Genomic DNA, 22,403 nt, shown 5'->3' with positions numbered 1-22,403 from the left:
TCTCCCCCACAGGGACCAATCTGTCCCTCCAGGTAGAGTGAGGATGGGGGCTTTTCAACACCTCTCCTCCTTGGCATATGCTTCTTCCTCTGCCTGGTGCCTCCTGTCTCCCTGGAGATACTCCCTCTCCCTTAAACACACAGGTTCAGCTCGTTAGCATCTCCAGTAAGTGCCCCTGACTGTCACAACACCTTCTGGAAGTTCCTCACTCTCTTATGTATGGTGCAGACTTCCCACACATTTTTTCCTACAAGTGTTTCCCACTGTAGACTGTGAGCTCCCCGAGGGCAGGATTTTGCTATTTTCATTTCTAGCACCGTGCCCTGAAGCCTCCTGACTTGCTAAACATTTCTAGAATCAACATTTCTAGCAAGGCATTTTTGTCTTTACCATCCTGAATCTTAGATGTGATACTCTGAGTCTGAATAAGGCCCTTTCTCACAGCAGCAAGTTACAGTAACTGATAGGAAAACAAACGCAAGCCAAAACCACTTGTGCAGGCACCTGCATTTCTCTGGGCTTCAGTTTCCTCATTTAAACAATGGATCTGATACTGGTGTTTGCTCTATGGAGTTACTGCGATGAATAAATGAGAAGGCATGTAAAACATTTAACACATGAAGGTATATCCTGGTGTTAGTGGAGCTCTCTAATTAACCATGAAATTAGCCAGCTGAAGTGGAGTAAACTGGATAACAGCCCCTCAAAGATGTCTACATCCTAATCCCCGGAATCTGTAAATATATCACCTTACATGGCAAAAGGGACTCTGAAGATGTGATTAAGGATTTTCAGATGGCGAGAGATCCTGAATTATCCAAGAGGATTTATATGCAGAAGAGGAAGAAGGCCGGATGGCCAGAGTCAGAGAAGGAGATGTGGTGACAGAAGCAGAGGTCAGAGTGACTTGACTGATGGCTTGAAGATGCGGGAAGGAACCATGAGCTAAGGAATGCAGGGTGGTCTCCAGAAGCTGGAAAGGTTAAGGGAAGAGATTCTCCCCTCTCCTCCTCCAGAGGAGCCCAGCCCAGTCGACACCTTGATTTTAGCCCAGTAAGACCCAGTTTCTGACTTCTGATCTCCACAACTGTAAAGTAATAAATCTGCATTGTTTTAAGCCGCTAAGTTTGCAGAACTTTTTACATCAGCAATAAGGAATTAACACAAACGGCCAAGGACTGATTAAGCGCAAAATATTAATTTTTCATGTTTAAATTTTATTTTGGTGTCTCCTCCAGTATTATTTAACTTTGCTTCTTAAAGATGTCAGATTCCAGCAGAACCAGAGAGGATTCAGTGCATCCCCTTGAACAATTTAGATTCTTCTGTTTAGCTCCCGAACCACCAGGCTTTCTCCCATGGAAGGATAGGAAATTGCAGGTTGTCTAATAAAATCTCTAGAAAATAGGCCTTTTGATAATCACACCTGTCATACTGGGCGCAGGCAACAGCAGGACAGGGTCGAGCAGGAGGGCCCAGAGCCACAATAGGAAACAGGGCTGTGATGGACCAGGGCAAGGAGAAATGGAGGTTAAGTTCAGAGAGATGAGCCCAGATGGAAGGGCAAGCAACTGCACAGTCACCCAGGAGCCCAGGAGCAGAGATCGGGAGGGATTCTAGAAGACCAGGAATGGTGAGAGGCTCAGATGCCAGAATGCTGTGGCAACACGGAGAAGGGATTTAAGCAGAGAGAATGAGTAAGAAGCACAGGTGCCAGCCACTGTCTCAGCCCCAGACAGAGGCAGGAGAGAAAATGCAAGGGAAGCAAGCAAGGGGAGGTTTCATGACGCAGGAAAAGACTCAGAAACCTAAGCCCATAGGCGATGAGCAGGTTCGAGTGGGCACAGGGAGGGGTGGTACAGGGGAGATGCCAGGAGCCTGAAGTGGACCACAACCCGGAGGCAAAGTGGGAGAGTAAAGCTTCCCAGCCATCATACCAGGTGCCATGCAAGTGCACAGGGATGCAGATGTTAGGGTGCTAGGAAAGAGGAGTAGGACAGTGAAGGGAAGTCAAAGTCCTGGGAAAAGCCAGAGAGGAGCATGACACAGCTGATGCACATAGAAGCCTGTGGAAAATTCTACCAAACCCTCAGGCCCACGTCACCCCTTTGGCTTGTTGGAAATTTTCTTTTGGCTCCTGTAATATTTTTCATCCATAAGTATATCCTTCCCCTGAAAGTTCCAGGCACACTTCCTTTCTTCTTGTGGCAAGTTTTTCAGAGCTATGTCTGTGGTTCTAAAATGAATCATCTTCTAGCCCCTCTGAGTCAATGAATCAATTGAGCAAGTTTCCCACTGGGCACTCAGAAGGGTGTCTTAGGGTGGGCTCCCCAGAAGGAAGCAGAGTCTGAGACCTGGTGATTTACTGAGTGCTCTCAGGAGAACGGGGATGAAGGAAAGGGTGAGGAAAGAAGCTGAGCAACAATGTGGTGGAAACTGGGGTCTGGCTTCAGCCTGACTCCACGGAGCTCCAGAGCATGAAGTGTACCAGAGCTAATCTCACCAGGAGGCAAGGGGCCAGCTTCTGCACTCCACGCCCATCAGTCACAGGTCATGGCCAGGTGGGGGAGGAAGAAACGGTTCCCCTTTGACCAAGGGCACAGTTCTCTGGGGAAGGAGGATTTGTGAGCCTTTAGCAGCCAACACGCACAGTACCCTGCAGTTTGGGGCACTGGCTCATAAAGGACACTTTAATCCATTCTACCCGGAACCTTCCTATCTCTAGCTCCTCCTCCAGTATATTATACATAGGGTCTCCTGAAAGCCCATGAGCCACTGCCCTGAGATTTGCTGGTTGTCTGCTCCTGAATCTATGTTAAAAAAAAAAGGGGGCAGGGGGCTGGGAACTGATCTCCATAGATCACTGACAACGTGGGAAGCTCAAGTACCCCTGCAATAACACACTGCTTCCTCTGAAAAGCCGATCTGTCCCCCAGCGAATAAAGTTCCATAACTGAGTTTGATAAATATTTTGTTCAAAGTAATGGGATTTGTCTGAGCATTTATTAAGTAAAAGTCACATTAACGAACATGTCCGAGTGCTCAGTCTGTGCTAGGCACTGTGTTACCTGGCTTACATGATAGAATCCACTTAATCCTTCTCAAATCCCTAGGAAAGTACTTCTCAAAGGGTGGGTCCCAGACCCAGCATCGACATCGCCTGGGAACCTGTGAGAAATGTTAATTTTAATGAGACTTCCAGGGCTGATATCCATTTATGGAGGCTGTTTACTGGGGTTGGTAGTCTGAGTTGTCTCTTCTCCTTTCCTTATTCTATTATTAATTGCACTGGAAATGTCCTCATTATTTAACAAAACAGAAAATGAGAGAGTGTGGAATGTGGAAGCTATAATTTCTTCCCAGAAGAATTTACAGGCTGGCGTTAAGATTCCAACAAAACAGCAAAAAGGGCAAAACATAAACACAAAGTCAAGTATTGAAATAGCATCCTTCAAGGAGGAAAACACGGTCAGCAGAGGACGAGCAATGCTTTTAGAATAATCTAAAGCAGTGGTTCTCAAAGTGTGGTCCCCAGATCTACTGCATTAGCACCCCCTGGGAACCTGTTAGAAATGCAAATTTTCTGGCCCCTCTCTGGACCTAATAAATCAGGAGCTGTTATAGGGGGAGCCAGGCCATTTTTGCTTTCACAGACCCTCCAGGTGATTCTCATGGGATGATAAGGCGTGAGATAGGTCCTAAGAATATTCCTGTTCTCCAGATAAGGAAACTGAGGCAGACAGGTCAAGCAACATGGTTTAGAATAGTACTTTTCAAATTAATGTGCATACAAACCACCTGGGGAATCTTGTTAAAAATGCAGACTCCGATTCCCTGAGTCTGTGGGGGGACCTGACATCCTTCATTTCCAGCCAGCTCCCAAGTCTTGTCGCTGATGCCAGTCCATGAATCATAGCAAGAGGAGCAAAACCTTAACATGACTTTGCTGAGGGATGGAGTTAGGATGTGGACCCAGGTGATGTGACTCCAGACACTGAGGCCTTAATCACATTGCCCAGCTGCCAGCCAGTGCACGACGGCGCACAGTTACCCTGTGACTCTGTGTGAGGCGGGTAGAGTGTGCAGTGTTCCAGAAACTCACTCTGCTTGTTCAAAGAACATCAAACGCCATCTTGCGGGAAATGACTGCTCCACAGAAAACAGTTTGGGAACTGACGTGATCGATGCCTAGCTTTCTAGAAACCTCAGCGGTCTCGAAGTCAGAAGTATCTTTGTAAGGAGGGGCAGAGCATCTTCCTGCATTCCTGGCTAGCAGACTTTCTGAATATATTATTAAGGGGTGTCATATCCAATGTGCTATTAGGCTTGGGTGAGGTTTTCTTACCCCAGCTCCATCCGTCTAAAGCAGCGGCTCTCAAACCTTAGCACGCATAACGATCACCTCCAGAGTGACTCAGTAGGTCAGGGGTGAGGCTAGATAATCTGCATTTCTGACAAGTTCCAGAGTGACACTGATGCTGCTGGCCTTGTCCTCTGTCTCCAAGATCTGAAGGCTAATGTCACCTTAAGTCCCTCACTGGAAAGAACAGGGCCAAATAATATCACGAAACACATGAATGGACACGTTCCTTAAATCCAGGCCACTCCCTGAGGCTGAGCAATTGGTCACCGCACCATAGATGCCCAGCCATGGGCCAAGGGTTTGGCACCCAAACCCAGCCCCTGTTCTGCTGGCAAAGCAGGAGTCCTGACCACAGGCTCACCGAACCCACTTGGAGGAAGGCTACCTATTTTCTTTGCCCAAAGGCTCTGTCTGCCTGCCAGGCTATATGCCTTGGAGCTGCATGTGCCCACAGGGCAAACCTTTTTCCAATTCATCCACCCAGGGGGGCACATGTGTTCTAAGCTGAACAACGGCATTTTATAGCCTTATCGGTGGTCCTGCTTAATCCCATTTTATACCCATGTCTCTCTCATTCATCATGGTAACAGTTCCCTTTGAAGCCTCTCTTTTTTTCCTTCTTTTTCATCTGCTTCTCTCTCTCTTTTAAAACAACTCAAATTCCACCTTCCCTTAGCTTGTTTTATGTTATGTGGAATAAGCCGGCTTGGTTTGAGAGCACACACACTTTACAGGAGTAGGGACTGCAAATGCCCACACTTTAATATTTCTGACCCTGGCATATGTGCATCCTTCCACCACCCAGGCAAAAACCTCTCTATCTTCAGGAACTATCTAGAAAGGAAGACGAGAGAAGCACCTGAGGCCATGGAAAGGCTGCTGTTTTAGTATTACCTGATGGATTATCAAGTTATCTATAATAGCCTCACCATTTTGCAATTCCCCATCCTCTCTGCGCCTGTGTCAGGACATTATTCCCTTCACAAAGAGATAAGACACAGCCTGCAAAAATGGCTGTCATTATTTCCGGACATGCCGGAGTGCATGCCGGCTTGCAACTGATTTATAATCGGCAGAAGTGGAAACATTACTGTCTTTAATAAAAGGAAACTGTGTGCAACTGACATTATGACTGTTTTACAGGAGATATTCTAACACATGGGTCCTAGAAACCTCCCGTGTGCTGATTTGAGCTCCTAGCGCAAGTGCGCGTGCACGCACACGCGCACACACACACACACACACACAAGTAAAATGAGGCCACTGTTTCCAGTTGAAAATTATTCTAATTGCTCCAGAAATCTCCTGGCTAGAAAATATTTCTGTGAACTTCCCACAATTCATTCGAAATATTCTTTTCATTTCTAGTCACACTGCGTCAATGGCATGACATTTGGAAACTTGCTAAAAGCTGGCCCATTGATTCTCTTAAGACCATATTTGCACCTCTTTGGCAATCTCTAAAGAAGAGCTTCTGATTATTCTTTATTAAAAGTTGAAAGAAATAGAAGTGGACATAAATCATTTTTGATTCGCTATGCTAAAGACCTCCCAAGGGCCCACTGCGCGCATGGATGACTGCCCATTTACGGTTGGTTTCTGGGTTCAGAGTTCCTGCAGCGTCAGGAGGGTCCTGGCATAAGCCCTACAGGGAGCCTTCAGCCCTGAGCAAAGAGGATGAGCAGGTGGTGAAGGGCCTGCACACATGCCATCGCCCTGTGCAGCCTGGTGGCCCTTCGACTATTTCCAGTTCACCTCTCTGAACTCTGCTCACTGGCCACTTCTTCCGCGGGCACGTCTCTGAGACTCGTAATTCCTCCCCACTCTCCCTACTCCCTACCTCCTCAGCAGACCCCTTTCCCCGCTGGAGTCTGGTCACACGTGTGATAAAACATGTAACTCTGTGATTAGTTGCTAAAAGTCTGTCTCTGCTGCCGAAAGGTAAGTTCCACGAGGGCAAGAAGCAGGGCTGCCTTGCGCGCCACGCTTTCTCCCAGCTCCCATGCGCTGGGGCGGGAATGAGCTGGATCAGTCCTGAAGCACATAAATGGGGGATGGGCTGAGGGAAGACAGGGAGAAAAAATATCAGAAAGTAAAGGAGGAAAGAATACGTGTGTGAGGGGACTGCTCCAGGTCAGAGTTGCCTACGGTCCTCAGAGAGGAGGTGCACACGATGGAGCAGGATGAGGTCCATGCATCAGCTTCAGACGAACCTGAGGGAACCCAACCCTGTGCAAATCCAAAGCCCAGCTAGATTTCCCTCCCCTGGGTCGCCCTGCAGGGGCTGTGTTTTAATCTGGGGTCCCTACAGGTGAAAAGAAGGAAAGACAGAGCATGTAGCAATGGTGCCACGACTCTGTAAATACACTAAAACCCACTAAATGGTAGACGTATTGAACTTTATGGTTTGTAAATTATATCTCAAAGGTAATAATAAAAGACTGGGGTATCCTAGGCGTGGGGCTCCCCAGCTATGACACAGACCTGCTGTGTGTAAACCCCACCTGGATCCACCCTCACATCATCTTCACAGGACTTGGGGGCACAAGGGAAACTGTTGCAGACATGAAGCTCGTGGTGCCTGCAGGGTAATGAGTAATAAAGTCCTTCGTCTCTGACCCAAGAGTCTCGTGTCTCCTGCCAGCATCCATGCAACCATGCAACGGGCAGCCTAACCCCTTTGCTTGCAAATAAGGCAAACTCTCAGACCCTTCATAGTTGCTGACAGGTGTGCCATGGAAGCAAGAGGGCAGGAAGATTTTCAAGGAGGGAGCGGTCAGCATCATCAAATGCTGAAAGAAGAGCCAACTATAAGGAATAATAATAATAATGAAGGAGGATGGGGGGGAGGGGGAGGAGTACCACCGCCACCACACTGCCCCCGGGCTTTAGCCACAAGGAGAGCACTGGTGACCTTCACAAGAGCCGCTCTGGGAGTTAAAGAAAGGCACATTGCAAGTGCAGACATCACATTTACGCAATGTGGCCAAGAAGGGGAAAAGAGCTGTAAGAAGGCAACTAGAAGGCAGAAATTTGAAAAAAAGCCCAAGGGTGTTGGAATTTGGTTTGTAGATTTGAGAGACTCAAATCTCTTTTGTGTGTGTGTGTGTGGTACGCGGGCCTCTCACTGTTGTGGCCTCTCCCGTTGCGGAGCACAGGCTCCGGACACGCAGGCTCAGCGGCCATGGCTCACGGGCCCAGCTGCTCCACGGCATGTGGGATCTTCCCGGACCGGGGCACGAACCCGCATCCCCTGCATCGGCAGGCAGACTCTCAACCACTGCGCCACCAGGGAAGCCCTCAAATCTCTTTAAGTACCTAGTACAGTGAAAATCAGAGGTGGGTAATTTTGTGATAAATACATGAATTTTTTTTTAATAGGAAGCCATCTGTATGGAAGGAAAGGCTGGAGTGGACATACAGGTGGGCAGGACTATGAGGTGAGCATGGAAGGATGAGCCCACCCAGGACGTAGACACAGACCTGCATTCAAATCCTGCCTCTACTGCTCACGACCTGGGTAACTCTGACTCATGTACCCTTAAGGTTCAGTCTCCTCATCTATAAAGCAGGGCTACAAATAGCATCTACCTGAAAGACTGGTTGTGAGAATTAAATACATCATACGTGTAACCACTCAATACATGCCAGCTGTGTTGAGTATTGGCGTGAATTTCTCCTTAGTATGTAGTTGTAGGGGGCCCACTGGGTTTTCAGCAGAAGTCCCGCATGGAAGGGACACCTGGTAGAGATGCAGGCAGGAGGGGGAGCTGCTTCCAGGGCGCTCACAGCCCTGCGAGCCAGCAGGAGCCCTGCGGGGAGTGGGAAAACAGGTTTACCGGAAGACTCTGCCACAGCGGACCAACGTCTGCTTATCTCATCAGCCGTGGTGTGGCCGCTGCTGTGCTGATGGCTTCCCAGGGCAGGAGCTGCCCAGTTCGGGTGTGTTCCCTGTAACAACGCCCGTGATTTGTCTAAACACACATGCTGCCCTACGGAGATCTGTGCAGAGGCTTTGGACACATGGCCTCATTGCTGAGACTCTTCGAACGCTATTCATTGTACAGACTTCCAATGGAGTGAATCCTTTGTAGGGAGACCTGGAAGTCAGCCTTGGGGTGGGGCTGACAGGGCCTGCCCTGGAGCCCCTGAGGAGTGCACGGATCCCGCAGCAATCTTCCATAAAGACCAGGTGACACACAAAAATATTTCTAAACCTCCACCTTAATGAACAGTATCTCTTGGTGGCGATGAGGTGGGGCAGTCTAAGGGTAACTCTACCCGTATTCTCAACAGGGGCCAATGCTGCCGCTTCTGTCGGAATACCTACCCCTAATTCTATGCCCTGTGAAGGCTCCTACCATCCTTAGAATATTCTGTGCCTGGGAAAAAGTGGTCACTTTTCTCCTTTTAACAGCATTTTTTCTGTTCATATTAGTTACCTATATTCATTTTAGCATCTTTGGATGAAACAGAAAAGAGTAAAGGTAAAAAAAAGCATATATAATCTACCATCGCAATCAATTATTAAGTGTCTTGATATGTGTTTTATAGTGTTATATGTGTATGTTTATAGAGATATGTATATATTTGTGTAAATATGTGTGTATACATGTGGTTGGGTTTTGATATAAAATTAATATATTGGGCATATCGTTTTATAACTTGCTATTTTCACTTAAATATATACTGTGAAAATGGCACTAAATAGACTTCTATAACCTGATATTTAATGGCCCTATTTACTTAATCAGTCCCCTCTTGCTGGGCATTTAGGTCGTTTTCAGTTTTTCATCCTGTTGAACACACTTGCATATACATTTTTTCCCTGTCTCTGGTTATTTTCTTAGGTGTATTCCCAAAAGTAAAATTACTTGCCGGAAGAATATGTACGTTTAAAAGTGTTAGCTAGCTACTGACAAATTACCTTCCAGAAAAGATGTACCATGTACATTTTCACAGTGCTACGCCGATAATTTGTCACTACAGTTCCACCTACTTGTACCCTGAATATTGCTTTTTTTTTTTTCCTTTTTCCAAAAGGGCTCCCCAGACTGTAGGCTGCTTTTCTTACTAGTTATTCCAGTCAGGAGGCACACCAACTACTCGCTTGAACAAAATGCTTGAAGAATCACGAGTCTGGATTCCTCAGGACAACGCATCACATAAGGAATCAGCAAGTTATGAATGAGGCCCTTCCGCCGGAGGCCACGGCACTACACGCTTCACCTCAAGAAGAAATCATCCCAGAACAAGATGAGCTTGTTTATAACTCTTACTGGCCTTTATCCACCTCTTCCCTAAAAGACTACAATTGTTCTAGGCTTAGGTATACACATTTCTGCATAGGTCCTGTCTGTTGATTTTTATGCAAAACTTGCACTATAATTCCATGACAGCTGGCACTAGCAGACAGAGTCTTCAAGAGAGCACATTAAGTCTTCAGGAGGGTGCGAAACAGGGGTACGGGTAGTCTTCCTTTTTAACTTATTAATTTATGATCTGAAAGCACTTAAGGACAAGCAGGCTGTAGATCCCTGCTCTATAAAAAGAAGGTAAGCATTCTCTACAACAGGCAACAGGGATTTATCCCCAACTACGCGTCCACCAACTTTTCCCTAACCACTGCCAGGGAGAAGGGCCACTGACATACTATTCTGAGAATAAAGTCACCGCCTTTATTTCCCTGACCTAAAACTGCTGGATAAAAAAGTTTCCACATTTGGTGACTTAGGGAATAGTCAGCTTATCTTGGAAGCGACAGCAAGAAATAGCATTGTTGAAAGGCACACCTGCTCTAGGTGTCCTGGGGACTCTTGGCCACAATGTGTCTGTTTCACTGACTTTGGAAACTCTCAGGCTGAGGCGCCACAGCCTGTTACATGGAACACAACTTTGGCAAGTCTGCAGGCAGTTCCTCTAGGCGCTGGAATAAATCCAAAGCAATATCTCATGAGAAATCCGCCACTGCCTTAGCCCGTCCATCTCAGATCAGGGCTGCAATTGTCTCTTGGGTGGCAGGTATCATGACTGGCGTCTCATATCTTACAGAAAGATGCTGACCTACTTCCAACTACACTGTTGAATATAAGCCTGGACTTAACTGGCCAAGCAGGCATTTTCCCAGAGAGCATAGCGTAAGCCATCTACCTCCCAATGTTTCCTGAAATATAGATGAGGGAGATAACATTTCTGGTGGTTTCCTTGAAGAAATATAGTTATTGAATCTATTCACTCTCCAGATACACGTGAGGTATCCCAGGATGGCGATGGTAGAGAGCTGGGGACCTCTGCCATATCACACTGCCTACCCCACCCCCTCCCCCCCACCCACCCCCGCCGCCAACTTGCTTTTACCCAGAGCATCACTATGGGAAACAAGCCTATGAAACTCACTTGTGTGCCCTCAGTAAGACTGTGGTGGAAAATGCTGTCCCTACCTCACAGACTGTTTTCTCTATGAGGACTCCTGGGAACAATTCCTGTCTGGCCTCTGTGTGAACGACAGAATTTTCTGGAGCCACTGGTTTGTGTTCATCTCAGGGACATCACTGTGAACTGTGTATCTGACAAGCTTTCCTTATTCTGTCTGTGGCCATGGTGCTGTGGGCTCTGCCTCTGACCCACCACGAAGCAGCAGAGGTACAGAAATGCAGTTTTTAGCACATGACCAGCTCCGACGTGTTATTTTCCTCCTATTTTGTGTTGCCTCACTTAATTTATGCTATCCTGTCATGCTGTATGTCCCACTGTAAGCCATCTGAAAAACGTTCTGGAAATAAGATTTGGTTTACACTGAAAAGTAGATAAATAAATAAGATGTGGAAGAGTTCTAAACCATGTGTTTCTATTTCCTTCAAAACTTCAATTACATTCTGCTTTAACATCCTTCCACTGACAGACTCAAGGTTTAGAGTACGCAACTCAGAACTGTAGCAATAACGTTCATAAGCTCATTGGAAAACCCAAATAAAGATGCTGTATGTACTGTGACTGTCTCTTCTCATTCTTGTGACCCGACTGAGGCAACGCCATTGACATGACAAAGCTTCTTGGGATCCTGATGCACTTTAATACTAATTTTAATGAATAAATAGCATTACGTAATACTTGAGTGACATGTGGAAGTTCCTGTGCTCGCTTGTGGTCTGCAGGCAGACCCGGGAAGCGGCAGGAGCAGGTGTTATTATTTACTGCTATCTTCATTCTACTGCTGTGCTAAGAAGCAAGAAAAGCAGCTCCTAGATGTGCTCTCTCGGCCCAGGGACTTTCCAATTGCAGGAAATGGGCTCAAATGCAGGAAGAGAAGTGATACTATGAACTCCCATCAAAGTGTGCTGGGCATGGGTTAAGGACCAACATCCAAACTCTGTGAGTCAGAAGAGATGATAGAGAACTTTAAGTATATGAAGTTGAAGGTAACAGGAGTCAGCTTCTTTCAAGCAATATTCCTGATTCCTTGAACTGGAGGTGATGTCTCTCTAGAGCTGTGCTCTCCAGTAAGACTCTCTGCGATGTCAGAAACGTTCTCTATCTGCACTTGTCCAACATGGTAGCCACAAGATACATGTGGCTATTGTGCATTTGAAATGTGGCTAGCGCAACTGGGCATCTGAGTGCTGAACTGTATTTATTTTAACTAATTTAAATTTAAATAGTCATACTAAGTTTAACAATGTTACAGGGTACAGGATCAACATAGGAAAGTTGATTGTATTTCTGTATACTAGTAATGAAAAATCAGAAATTGAGGGGTTTTTTTTCAATGTATTTTAGAGTAGCATCAAAAATAGGAGATACTTAGAGATAAGACTGACTAAAGATATACAAGACCTGAACGATGAAAGTTATAAAACCCTGCTGAGTGGAATTACTACAGAGCTTAATAAGTAAAGAAATATACCACGTTCACGAGGAGAAAACTCATTATTGTTAAGCTGTCAGTTTTCCCCAAAGGGATCTATAGATTCAACGCAATCAACCCCCATCAAAATCCAAAAGGCCTTTTTTTTTTTTTGTATTAGAAATTGACAAAAAAGCCATATGGAAACGCAAATGGACCCAGAATCTAAAATATCCAGTTTGCCTTAGTCCTGGGACTCTGGGCTTAAAGGACAAAGTTTGTTGGAAAGAAGTTTGGAAAGCTCAGAGCTGCAAATTCTAGTTCTGGCACTTTTATGTTTCTGACCTCAGTTTCTCCATCTGTAAAATGGGGAATACTGATGCCTACATAACAGAATTAGAGTTAAGAGTTAACAAGATCATGGAGGCAGAGTATCATCCAAGGAGCAGAGGGACATAAAAAATACCCCTTCCCCTTCCCCCACCAAGCCCTTTATCACAGCACACACTTTCTTCCCTTCCCAAGGCGTGGGCAGGTATGAGCAGGAGGCCCCTCCCATCCTTACCTGGAGCCAAAGTTTGTCATGCTGAGACCACTTTCCACCAGCAATGCACTGAAAGGTGGCATTCTGCCCCACGTTCACCTCGACATTTTGGAGCCGCAGAAAATGGGGTGCTTTTCCTAAGAGAGAAGCCAAAAAGTATATGAGGACAGAATTCAACAGCCTGACCATGGCCCTGTCGGCGGGTGGGAGCTCAGGATGGGCACTGGGCAGGGGGGAATTTGTGCTTAGGAGATGGTCTGGCTCGGTGAAAAGCTACTGTTGATTGATCACTTCCTATGATCCAGTTACTGTTCTAAGACATTTACATGCATCGTCTCACTTAAACCTCACAAAAACCCACAAGGTGGGCAGTAACTCCGTTTCACCAATCAGAAAATTAATGCTCTGAAGGGTTACACAGTTTGTCATGGTCAGACAGCCAGAAACTGGGGAAGGCAAGACACGGATCCATGTCTCTGAGAGCCTCAAAATCCATATTATTAGCTGCTGGGTAATACTGCCATGTCTGCAAAAGGAAGTTGGAGGGGTGGGGTGGGGGTCACCCCAGAAGATATCTCCCTGTAGACCTGGGTGAGCAGAAAGAAGAAAACTGAAGTGAAGCACCTCTGGGCCTGAGACTTGCACACCTGGCCTTGGTGATGATGCGGATCATGAAGGGGGCAAAGAGGGGAGGACGGACAACAGGTGGAGGAGAACACTAGCAGTGAGCACTGAGTGAATGAAGGTTACGTGACTGGTGTCACGGCAGTGTCTACACATAGTAACTCACTTAACCCAGCGCAGTCGGTGGTGGTAATATCTCTATTTTACAGTGAGTGTGACGCAAGGCACCGAGAATTCAAGACACATTCAGAGTCTGCGCTCTTCACTCTAAGCTATGATATCCAGGGACGGGATGGAGGTGGGACATTTATGCCGGGGACCTGGCGTAACAGGAGAAAGGACTTTCAAATGAAACTCATGGTGTCCGTGGGTAATCATATGTTCTAAAACATATGTTTAATTCTAAAACATATGTTTTAGAATTAAACATATGTTTTATGTTGGGTAACTTGGGTTCATCTCCTTTCTTGTTTGTGGAGAGAGGTCCTTGCCTATGTGAGCTCTCCAAAGACGAGTGGATTGATAATCTATGTCTAGAAGAATGCGTTTCTTCATCAAGGTACAAGAGTGCCAACGATCCCTATCACGTTAACCAAATCAGTGATGAACCAGGCGTCAAATACCCCTGGGATGCGATCAACCCGACAGCTGTTAAGAGGATCAGGAGGTTCAACGAGGGCCTTTGGCCATCTTTTCAGAGGGAGTCAAATATCCAGACAGACAGGTAATAATAACATCATTTATTGAAAGTTCCTCCAATGCCAGGCACTGTGAAAAATGCTTTACATGGTTTATTGAAGTTAACTTCATAATATTCCCTAAAGCAGACACTAGTATTATTTCTCTTTTAGAGAAGCAGAAACCAAGGCTCACCAAGTTTAATTTGTCCAACACTACACAGCATTAATGACAGGAACAGAATTCAGTCCAGGTCCATTTCAGCCCCAAACTCAGCATTTAACCAGCACACTCTCTTGCCTCATGGACAACGGGGAGGTCAACGGTGTCACCTGGAGCCCAGGGTCCGAGGAAAGGGCTCACGGGCAAGGCTGTGCTGACCCACCAGACGCTTGTCATTGCCCTGGAATATTTTACCACAAGAGATTCCTTTCCTTGGCATTCGTCCCTACGGCCTTCACACTTTGAACTGTCTGCTCTACCAAACTGTGTCACCACCTGCAATGCTCAGCAAAAGCTAAGGACCTTGGCATGATCAGGCAGACTCGCTGTGCAAACACATACAGCTTCTGCTCAGGTTTTTAAACAAAGTGACAACAGCTCAGAGTCCCCCTCAGGCCACCTCCAGGGCCCCACGACTAGATGGCGTCCAGAGTCCAAGGCCCAGGGAGGTCCTCTCATTGCGGGCTTCTCAGAGTTGAAGATTCGTGCATCTAGTCGACCTGACAAACGTCATGCTGCTGTTTTATTTTTTTATTGTTTTTTTGTTTTTTTACTGTGAGGCACCATACAAGGAGTCCAGGACAGCCAATGCTCAGAAAGCCCGAACTCCTCCACACAGTTCAGCACAAACTTTTTAATTTACTTTTATTTTTGCTGCGTTGGGTCTTCGTTTCTGTGCGAGGGCTTTCTGTGGTTGTGGCAAGCGGGGGCCACCCTTCATCGCGGTGCGCGGGCCTCTCACTACTGCGGCCTCTCTTGTTGCGGAGCACAGGCTCCAGACGCGCAGGCTCAGTAGTTGTGGCTCACGGGCCTAGTTGCTCCGCGGCATGTGGGATCCTCCCAGACCAGGGCTCGAACCCGTGTCCCCTGCATTAGCAGGCAGACTCTCAACCGCTGCGCCACCAGGGAAGCCCCATGCTGCTTTGATTGTCTGAAATTTTTTCCTTTTTGCTCTCCTGTATAATTCTGTAAAGTTATTTTTGGAACTAGCAGTTCAAGTCCATTTTTAAGTGGGAATAGAGTAAACCTTGTAAGCCCCTTTATGCTACCTGTTTGAAGCGGGAAGGAACATCTACTCCCTGGTAAGGAGGGGGTACAGAATCTTAGTTCCAACGTTGGGAGGCTTTGTGTTGGGTTTTTACAAAAGGATACCTCCCCTCACCCTTGGGGACCCTGGGCAAATGGTTCAACCTCTGGGACTTGTGCAACTAGAAATGAATTGTCTCTGGATCAATGTCCCCTGCTTGCTTCTCTCTCTTTTTTTTTTTTTTTTTTTGACCACACCATGCGCAGCTTGTGAGAGCTTAGTTCTCCAAGCGGGGATTGAACCCAGGCCCTCGGCAGTGAGCCCTAACCACTGGACCACCAGGGAATTCCCTTTCCTGCTTGCTTCTGACGCCTTTCTAGCAGACCTCTTGCCTTGATTCTTTCATCTGCAATCCCTCTTCCTCCCTCCCTTCTAGGTACAGTGGTAGAGAATTCAGAGGTTTAATGGCCCCTGGTGTTAATAATTCTGGTGCAACACTGAGGGTTTACAGAGAGCAGAGATGTTGAAAGCACGCGCCTTCAGGAGCCAGACAGTTATGTAAAGGAACAAAGTGGTTCAGCTGTAACACAAACAAAAACAAAACTGCCACCTCCTCGCCCCCTTATTCATTTTCCCACCTTTCATAGAGACTTGGGTAAAACAAAGATTTCTCTCTATCAGAAAAGCAACATCACAAGCACACTAATAACTGGTATCTGACACCAGCCTCAGCAATGAGGAGGCAATAAGGAGTGGTGGGGACTTAGGGGAACTGGATGAAGACCCCATGCCCCATACGCAGGGGGCAGCTAGCAGTTCCCTAAATCCAGCAGACAGAGGCCACGCGACAGTGTTGTGCTCAGCGTAGCCAATCATCCGATTTCTCAAGGCAAGTAAGAAATCCAGCCTTAGGTGAAAGCCCTCATTCTAAAATCTTGACTGAATTTATTAAAACACTATGTAGACTTAACAAAACACGACTGCAGGCATGCTCTTCTAGTTGGCTGTCTCCGTTACATAGCTCTTATGGAACAATTTCCACTGGCCAGTCTTGCCTGGTCTGAACCCATAAAACCAGGGATGTCCCCACCCCTCTAGGCGTCATGCTGTTGTATCATGTGCACACTAGCCCTAGATCGCAGTCCTCAACACGGTGACCTTTCCGGACCACCGCCCTCCCGCTTAGCACCCTCTCCACATGCCCTTACTCTTTGAGCCCTGGCTTCATCTCCAGCTCACGACAGATCTCTTTCTCTCTCTCTGGGGGACCCTCCTTATGTTGGGGACCTGTTTGGTACACTTCTCTGAGCTGGCCTCCCCAATCCTCCTCCCATCCCCCCACCCCCACCCCAGTCCACTCCCAGCTGCGATTTGCACCCAGCATCTACAGCTCCAGGAATGCAATCATCCCACCTGCTTCAACTCACCAACCTTCGGCCAAGCACAGACGACCTTGGGGCCCAGACCAGCCACCAGCTCGGGGTTTTAAGCATCCCACACTCACTCCCCGCTGAGACCCAGTGCCCCCAAAATGGGACCCTGCGGAATGGGGTTAACAGAAAATTGGCTGTGCATTTGGGGCAAAAAGCCTTGATGTTGGTGACATTTACACTCCTGCAGATGTCAGTACAGCATCTGAAGACGTATTATTGTGCCCTTTATCTCGCTCTTTAAACCTGACAGTGCTCAGTAGGAAGCCACACAATTGCGGGGAAAGTGCACTACATACATTATAAACGTGCTGCAGACCGTGGGCTCGGTGACATGGCCCCACAAGGTTGTGATGGGAAAATAAAAAAGTTTAAACAATTCTAAAAGTCAACCTAGGAGCTAGAAACTTTGAAACTGAGTGGAAAATCGTGCTGACATTTATCGTCCACAGTTATAACCGTAGTGGCCCTGCTAATGGCTGACACGGAGACACGGCGGCAGAGGGTAACTATGGCTAAAATATTTGCAGAATAACACAAAAATGTTAAATGGGCCATAAAATATAGATGAGAGGTCTCAGTTTGTAGGAGAAAATAATTTCCGTTGAGTATCACACTTATCTTCCGGTCACTGTTTTAGAAGCTGACAGGCAACTGTTTAAAGTCATAACTTCAGCTCAAATCGATCGAGAATACAATTGCAAATCATGCACTAAGCCCCCTGGAACTCTTGGAATACTTAGTGGAATCGCTTATTGATAAACTCTGACCATACCTTAATTTTTAAAAAATGTTTTAGGGAACTGGAATGGAGAGTTACAAGCCTGAGGACCTAAAGAGGAGGCATTCTTTTAATAGTGTTAAGTTTTTAACAAGCTATGAGTGAAGTCATAAACGCATTAAGGCTGGGGTTGGGGGAAAGGCACTGTCAGGCCAAAGGACAGTTCAGAAGCCACTAGCAGGCTGCGTGACTCGCGATCCCACGAGCAGCCTCCAGGACCCATGCATAGTGGGAACCATGAAAGGTCACACACACCTCCTCCCCAGAATCACACCACCCTGGTGATGAAGCCAGAAACCTAGCAGGGCACCATTTCTGATGCCTCTGGCTCCTACTCTAATCCCATCACTTAGGACCAGTGGGCTCTACCTCCTAAATTCATCTCTAATCTGTCCACTACCTCTCTCCATCTCTAAGCTCTATGTTTCTTCATAGTCTGCTTACCATCTGTGATGGGTTGAACTGTATCCCCCCGAAATTCACAGATTGCAGTCCTAATGCTCAACAGCTCAGATTGTGACTGTATTTGATGACTGAGACTTTAAAGGGGTGATTATGTTAAAATGAGGCTGTTAGGGCAGGCTCTAACCCAATCTGACTGATGTCCTTATAAGAAAATTTGGACACACAAAGACCATGTGAGGACAAAGTGAGAAGGGGGCCGTCTGCAAACAAAGGAGGGAGCCCACGGACAAAACCAAACCTGCCACCTTCATCTTGGACTTGGGGCCTCCAGGACTGCGAGAAAATAAAATTCGGCTTAAGCCACCCAGTCTGTGTATTTTGTTATGGCAGCCCTAGCTGACTAATATACCGTCTGTTATAGACCAGATAATTACCTGATGGTTTTATTTTCAGTCTCTTTCACATCACTGGAAGCCCATGAGGGCAAAGAATGAATCTGTCCTTACTCACTTCCATGAACCCAGACTAGCGTCTGGCATGGAGCATATATGCTCAGTAAACACGTCAGATGGTGAATCAATGTCTCTCTACTACCTGGTCCAGGATATCATCATCTCTTACATGACTCTAGAACTTTCTTTGTCATAGTTCTCCTGACTTCTTCTCTATTCTCCCTTCAACCCCTCTTCCACATAACAGCCAAAGTAATCTTTTAACAATTAAATGAGATCATATCAATCCCCAGCATAAACCCCTCCAGTGGTGCCTCCCTACACTTAGATTAAAATCTAACCAGTCATGGGGCTTCCCTGGTGGCACAGTGGTTGAGAATCCGCCTGCCAATGCATGGGACACGGGTTCGAGCCCTGGTCCGGGAAGATCCCACATGCCGCAGAGCAACTACACCCGTGCGCCACAACTACTGAGCCTGTGCTCTAGAGTCCGCAAGCCACAACTACTGAGTCCGTGTGCCACAACTACTGAAGCCCATGCACCTAGAGCCCATGATCCATGACAAGAGAAGCCACCGCAATGAGAAGCCCGTGCACCGCAACAAAGAGTAGACCCTGCTCGCCACAACTAGAGAAAGCCCGCACACAGCAACGAAGACCCAATGCAGGAAAAAATAAAATTAATTAATTTAAAAAAATCTAACCACTCACAATCTAAAATATGACACAAATGAACTTATCTACAAAACAGAAAGAGACTCACAGACATAGAGAACAGACCTGTGGTTGCCAAGGGGGAGGGGCATGGGGAGGGATGGATTGGAATCTGGGGTTAGCAGATGCAAATTATTATATACAGAATGTATAAACAACAAGATCCTAGTATATAGCACAGGGAACCATATTCAATATCCAGTGATAAACCGTAATGGAAAAGAATATATATATATTAAAAAAATGAAACAGTTTGCTGCACAGCAGAAATCAACACAACACTGTAAATCAACTATACTTTAATTAAAAAATAATAAATTACACAGTTTGATAAGTTAAAAAAAAAAACTAACCACTCACAATGATGTCCAGGGCCCTGCTTCCCTTTCACTCAGAAACACTTTCCCCCATGCTCCCCACGCTCAGGATACTCCGGCAGCATCAAGCGGATCCCACTGGGGGGCCTCTGCACTTGCCCTTTCCTCTGCCTAGAATGCCCCCTCCCCAGCCCTTCACACAGTGAACTCCTTCTACGACTCAGATCTCAGCTCAGACCACATCTTCAAAGATATCTCCCTGAGGGCTTCCCTGGTGGCGCAGTGGGTGAGAGTCCGCCTGCCGATGCAGGGGACACGGGTTCGTGCCCCGGTCCGGGAAGATCCCACGTGCCGCGGAGCGGCTGGGCCCGTGAGCCATGGCCGCTGAGCCTGCGCGTCCGGAGCCTGTGCTCCGCAACGGGAGAGGCCACAACAGTGAGAGGTCCGCCCACCGCCCCCCCCCCCCAAAAAAAAAAAAAAAAAAGATATCTCCCTGACCACTTTATCCAGGAAGCCCCTCCACATCCGTCCCTCACATTTACTATATTCACAACACATCACTATCTGAAATTATACTAGTGACTTACTTAATATTAGTTACTTACTTAATGTCCTTCCTCCCTCTGTCCTTCTGCTAAGTATACAACATGGGAACAAAGACCTACCTATCTTGGTCACTTAAGTATCCTCTGTGTCCAGCAGAAGTTCCCGACACATCACTGATGCTCAATAATTGACTCGTTGAAAGAAAGAATGAATAAAAACCCTGGCTGGATATGGACTGAGCATGGGGCCTTGGGAAGGGGCCTTTGCTAGGCCCTGGTCAACCCCACATGACTCACGAGCTATGGATAGAACTCAGGGGACTACAGGCACCACCAATATTTGCACAGAGAGTTAAATGGAATTTTCCAATTCTAGCCCCTTCCACAGAGTTGCACGTTTTGATTTCTAGAAGTTTTAAGCTGAAGCCTCCTAAGCATCTGAGTTGAACTCAGATGCAGCACATTACACAAGAACACGGCCAGGGTCACGTCTTCCTGAGTTATGTCCCATGGCCCATTTGCTGGGTACCTTGCTCTCAGCAATTCCATAACCGCATAATGCACACTCCTCAGCAGGAGGAGTATCACGCTCTCAGAAGAATCCAAAATCCAGAAGCAGCTTCAATGGGAGGAGGATTCCAAGAGGAGCCACGAGACTTCAGGCACGGACAGGCATTCAGATGCCCTCCAGAGAACCCTCGCCCATGGAGATTTCTCTGAGAGAAGGAAGCATGGGGCTGCGATGGCAAACCACGGACAATGGGTAGAGTTAAGGCAGAGTTGAGGCTGAGACAACAGACAGGCGTCAGGCTGGGTGTCATGGTGGAGGTAAAAATTCCCAGTAGAGGACAGGATTCTGGGATCCCAGGAGAGAGAACCAGGCCAGACTCTTTTAGGAAGAAAGCCCTAGTGCCAGCATCCAGCACAGGGTAAGCAGCATGCATGCAGCTGGATGCGGCTCCGAGGATGCAATGTGTGCGGGGCTTGGGGATTGCTGAAATCCTGTTTCAGAGAGACTGCCTCAAGACTGATGGCTGTGCAAGGCTGAGTGTGTGAGGTTACGTGGATCACAAGTAGACCAGACATCTCCCGACATGGTCTGAGGTCAACAATCATTCTCCAAGGGGCAGCAGATGCTGATTCCCAGGAGTCAAGGGAGGGGAAGACTTACTCCTGGTACGAGGGACTCATGTGTATACCCAGTACATAAACCCTGCAGAGCTGGGGGATTTCTGGGACCCTCTTCACATAAAGTCTGTTTCAGCAGAGACATTTGCTGGGCATAACTGAATGGACAGATCCACCTGAGAAAATCCCAAAGACTCAGGAAGTAGCCCAGAGGGTAGGAACCTTAGGCCAGAGTAATGGAGAATCTAATAGGATCTCAGCATTTCTGAGATGCTGGTTGATTCCTGGGGAGGAGGTTTCCCTTACACAGACACCAAACACAGTTATCCAAAATACTGTCTTGCCAACACCCCTTGGAACTCCTCCCAAATTCCTCCAGAGAAGGTGCTCTAAGACAATGGGTCAAACAATGTCACTGTAGTGCCAGGGGAGGGAAGTGATGTTTGGGGCTCTGATGAATTCACTGTAGCAGAAGTTGAAAGAATCATTCCAATTAAAGCAACACAGATGGGGCAGAAATGAGAAGAGCCTCAAAATGGGAGGCATGAAAGGCATAAAAGCACAGGACATATTATATCTCTTATGGGAGGCATGAAAGGCATAAAAGCACAGGACATATTATATCTCTTGAGGGAGCAGCAAACTGCACCAGAGCCCATAGCATGACTCATGCCTATAATGAAGAAGTGGAGACAACTCTGCTACGAGTTAGTTACCCAATGGAGCCAAGAAACTAATAGGAACTTCCAATCTGCAGACACTAACAAACTAATGGGGCTGGCAACTTAACCAGCCCTCCTATGGGGCTGCCATAATCCCCAGGCATATCCCCCACCAAATGTCTCTGGATATGACGCCATCTCAACTACCTGCACCCAGGACTTGTCCCCTCTGAGATTTAGCGAACCTGGGAAGCACATCTCCTTGCTCAGACACATTCAAATATCTTAGACTAAATACACAAAGAGAGAAAACTTCCAGGGGAAATTGGCTGGGCTTGGAGGAGTGGAATGTCTTTGAGAACTCTCGACACTGTACCATAAGTACTAACCACTGTGAGAAATCTCTCCCTATGCCTACACGGAGTTGATGAGGGTATTTAAAATTACTTTTAAAGAATTAATAGCTTTGGGGTACTTTTCCCTGTGAGTGAACAGTGTGCTAATTTGCTCAATGTTTTGGTGGTGTTCTTTTTCTGAGACAATTGCACAGGATTCTATCCAAAGCCCTCTAATTCTTCCACTTCAGTGGTCTGAATCCCGCTAACAAACAATCAGGACTTTAGACTCCCTTAATAGACAGATTCAAACAAAGATGTTTTGCCGCTCTC

At 46.9% G+C, this 22,403-nt stretch overlaps 1 protein-coding gene across 1 annotated transcript in view; it reads right to left on the bottom strand.

The window, feature by feature from the left end:
• The window catches only part of PTPRT (protein tyrosine phosphatase receptor type T), a 1,082,400-nt gene that overhangs the window by 660,677 nt on the left and 399,320 nt on the right, over nt 1-22,403 (bottom strand). The window contains exon 5 of the mRNA XM_027078280.1: nt 12,772-12,887. Coding sequence (XP_026934081.1) covers nt 12,772-12,887 — 116 coding nt within the window. The remainder of the gene's footprint in view (nt 1-12,771; nt 12,888-22,403) is intronic.

Source organism: Aethalodelphis obliquidens, unplaced genomic scaffold, assembly GCF_003676395.1.
Source record: "Aethalodelphis obliquidens isolate GAN/ISIS:26980383/991018 unplaced genomic scaffold, ASM367639v1 scaffold42, whole genome shotgun sequence".
NCBI classification, from domain to species: domain Eukaryota; kingdom Metazoa; phylum Chordata; class Mammalia; order Artiodactyla; family Delphinidae; genus Aethalodelphis; species Aethalodelphis obliquidens.
Note: the sequence above shows the minus strand (reverse complement) of the source record. Positions and strands in the feature narration are given on the sequence as shown.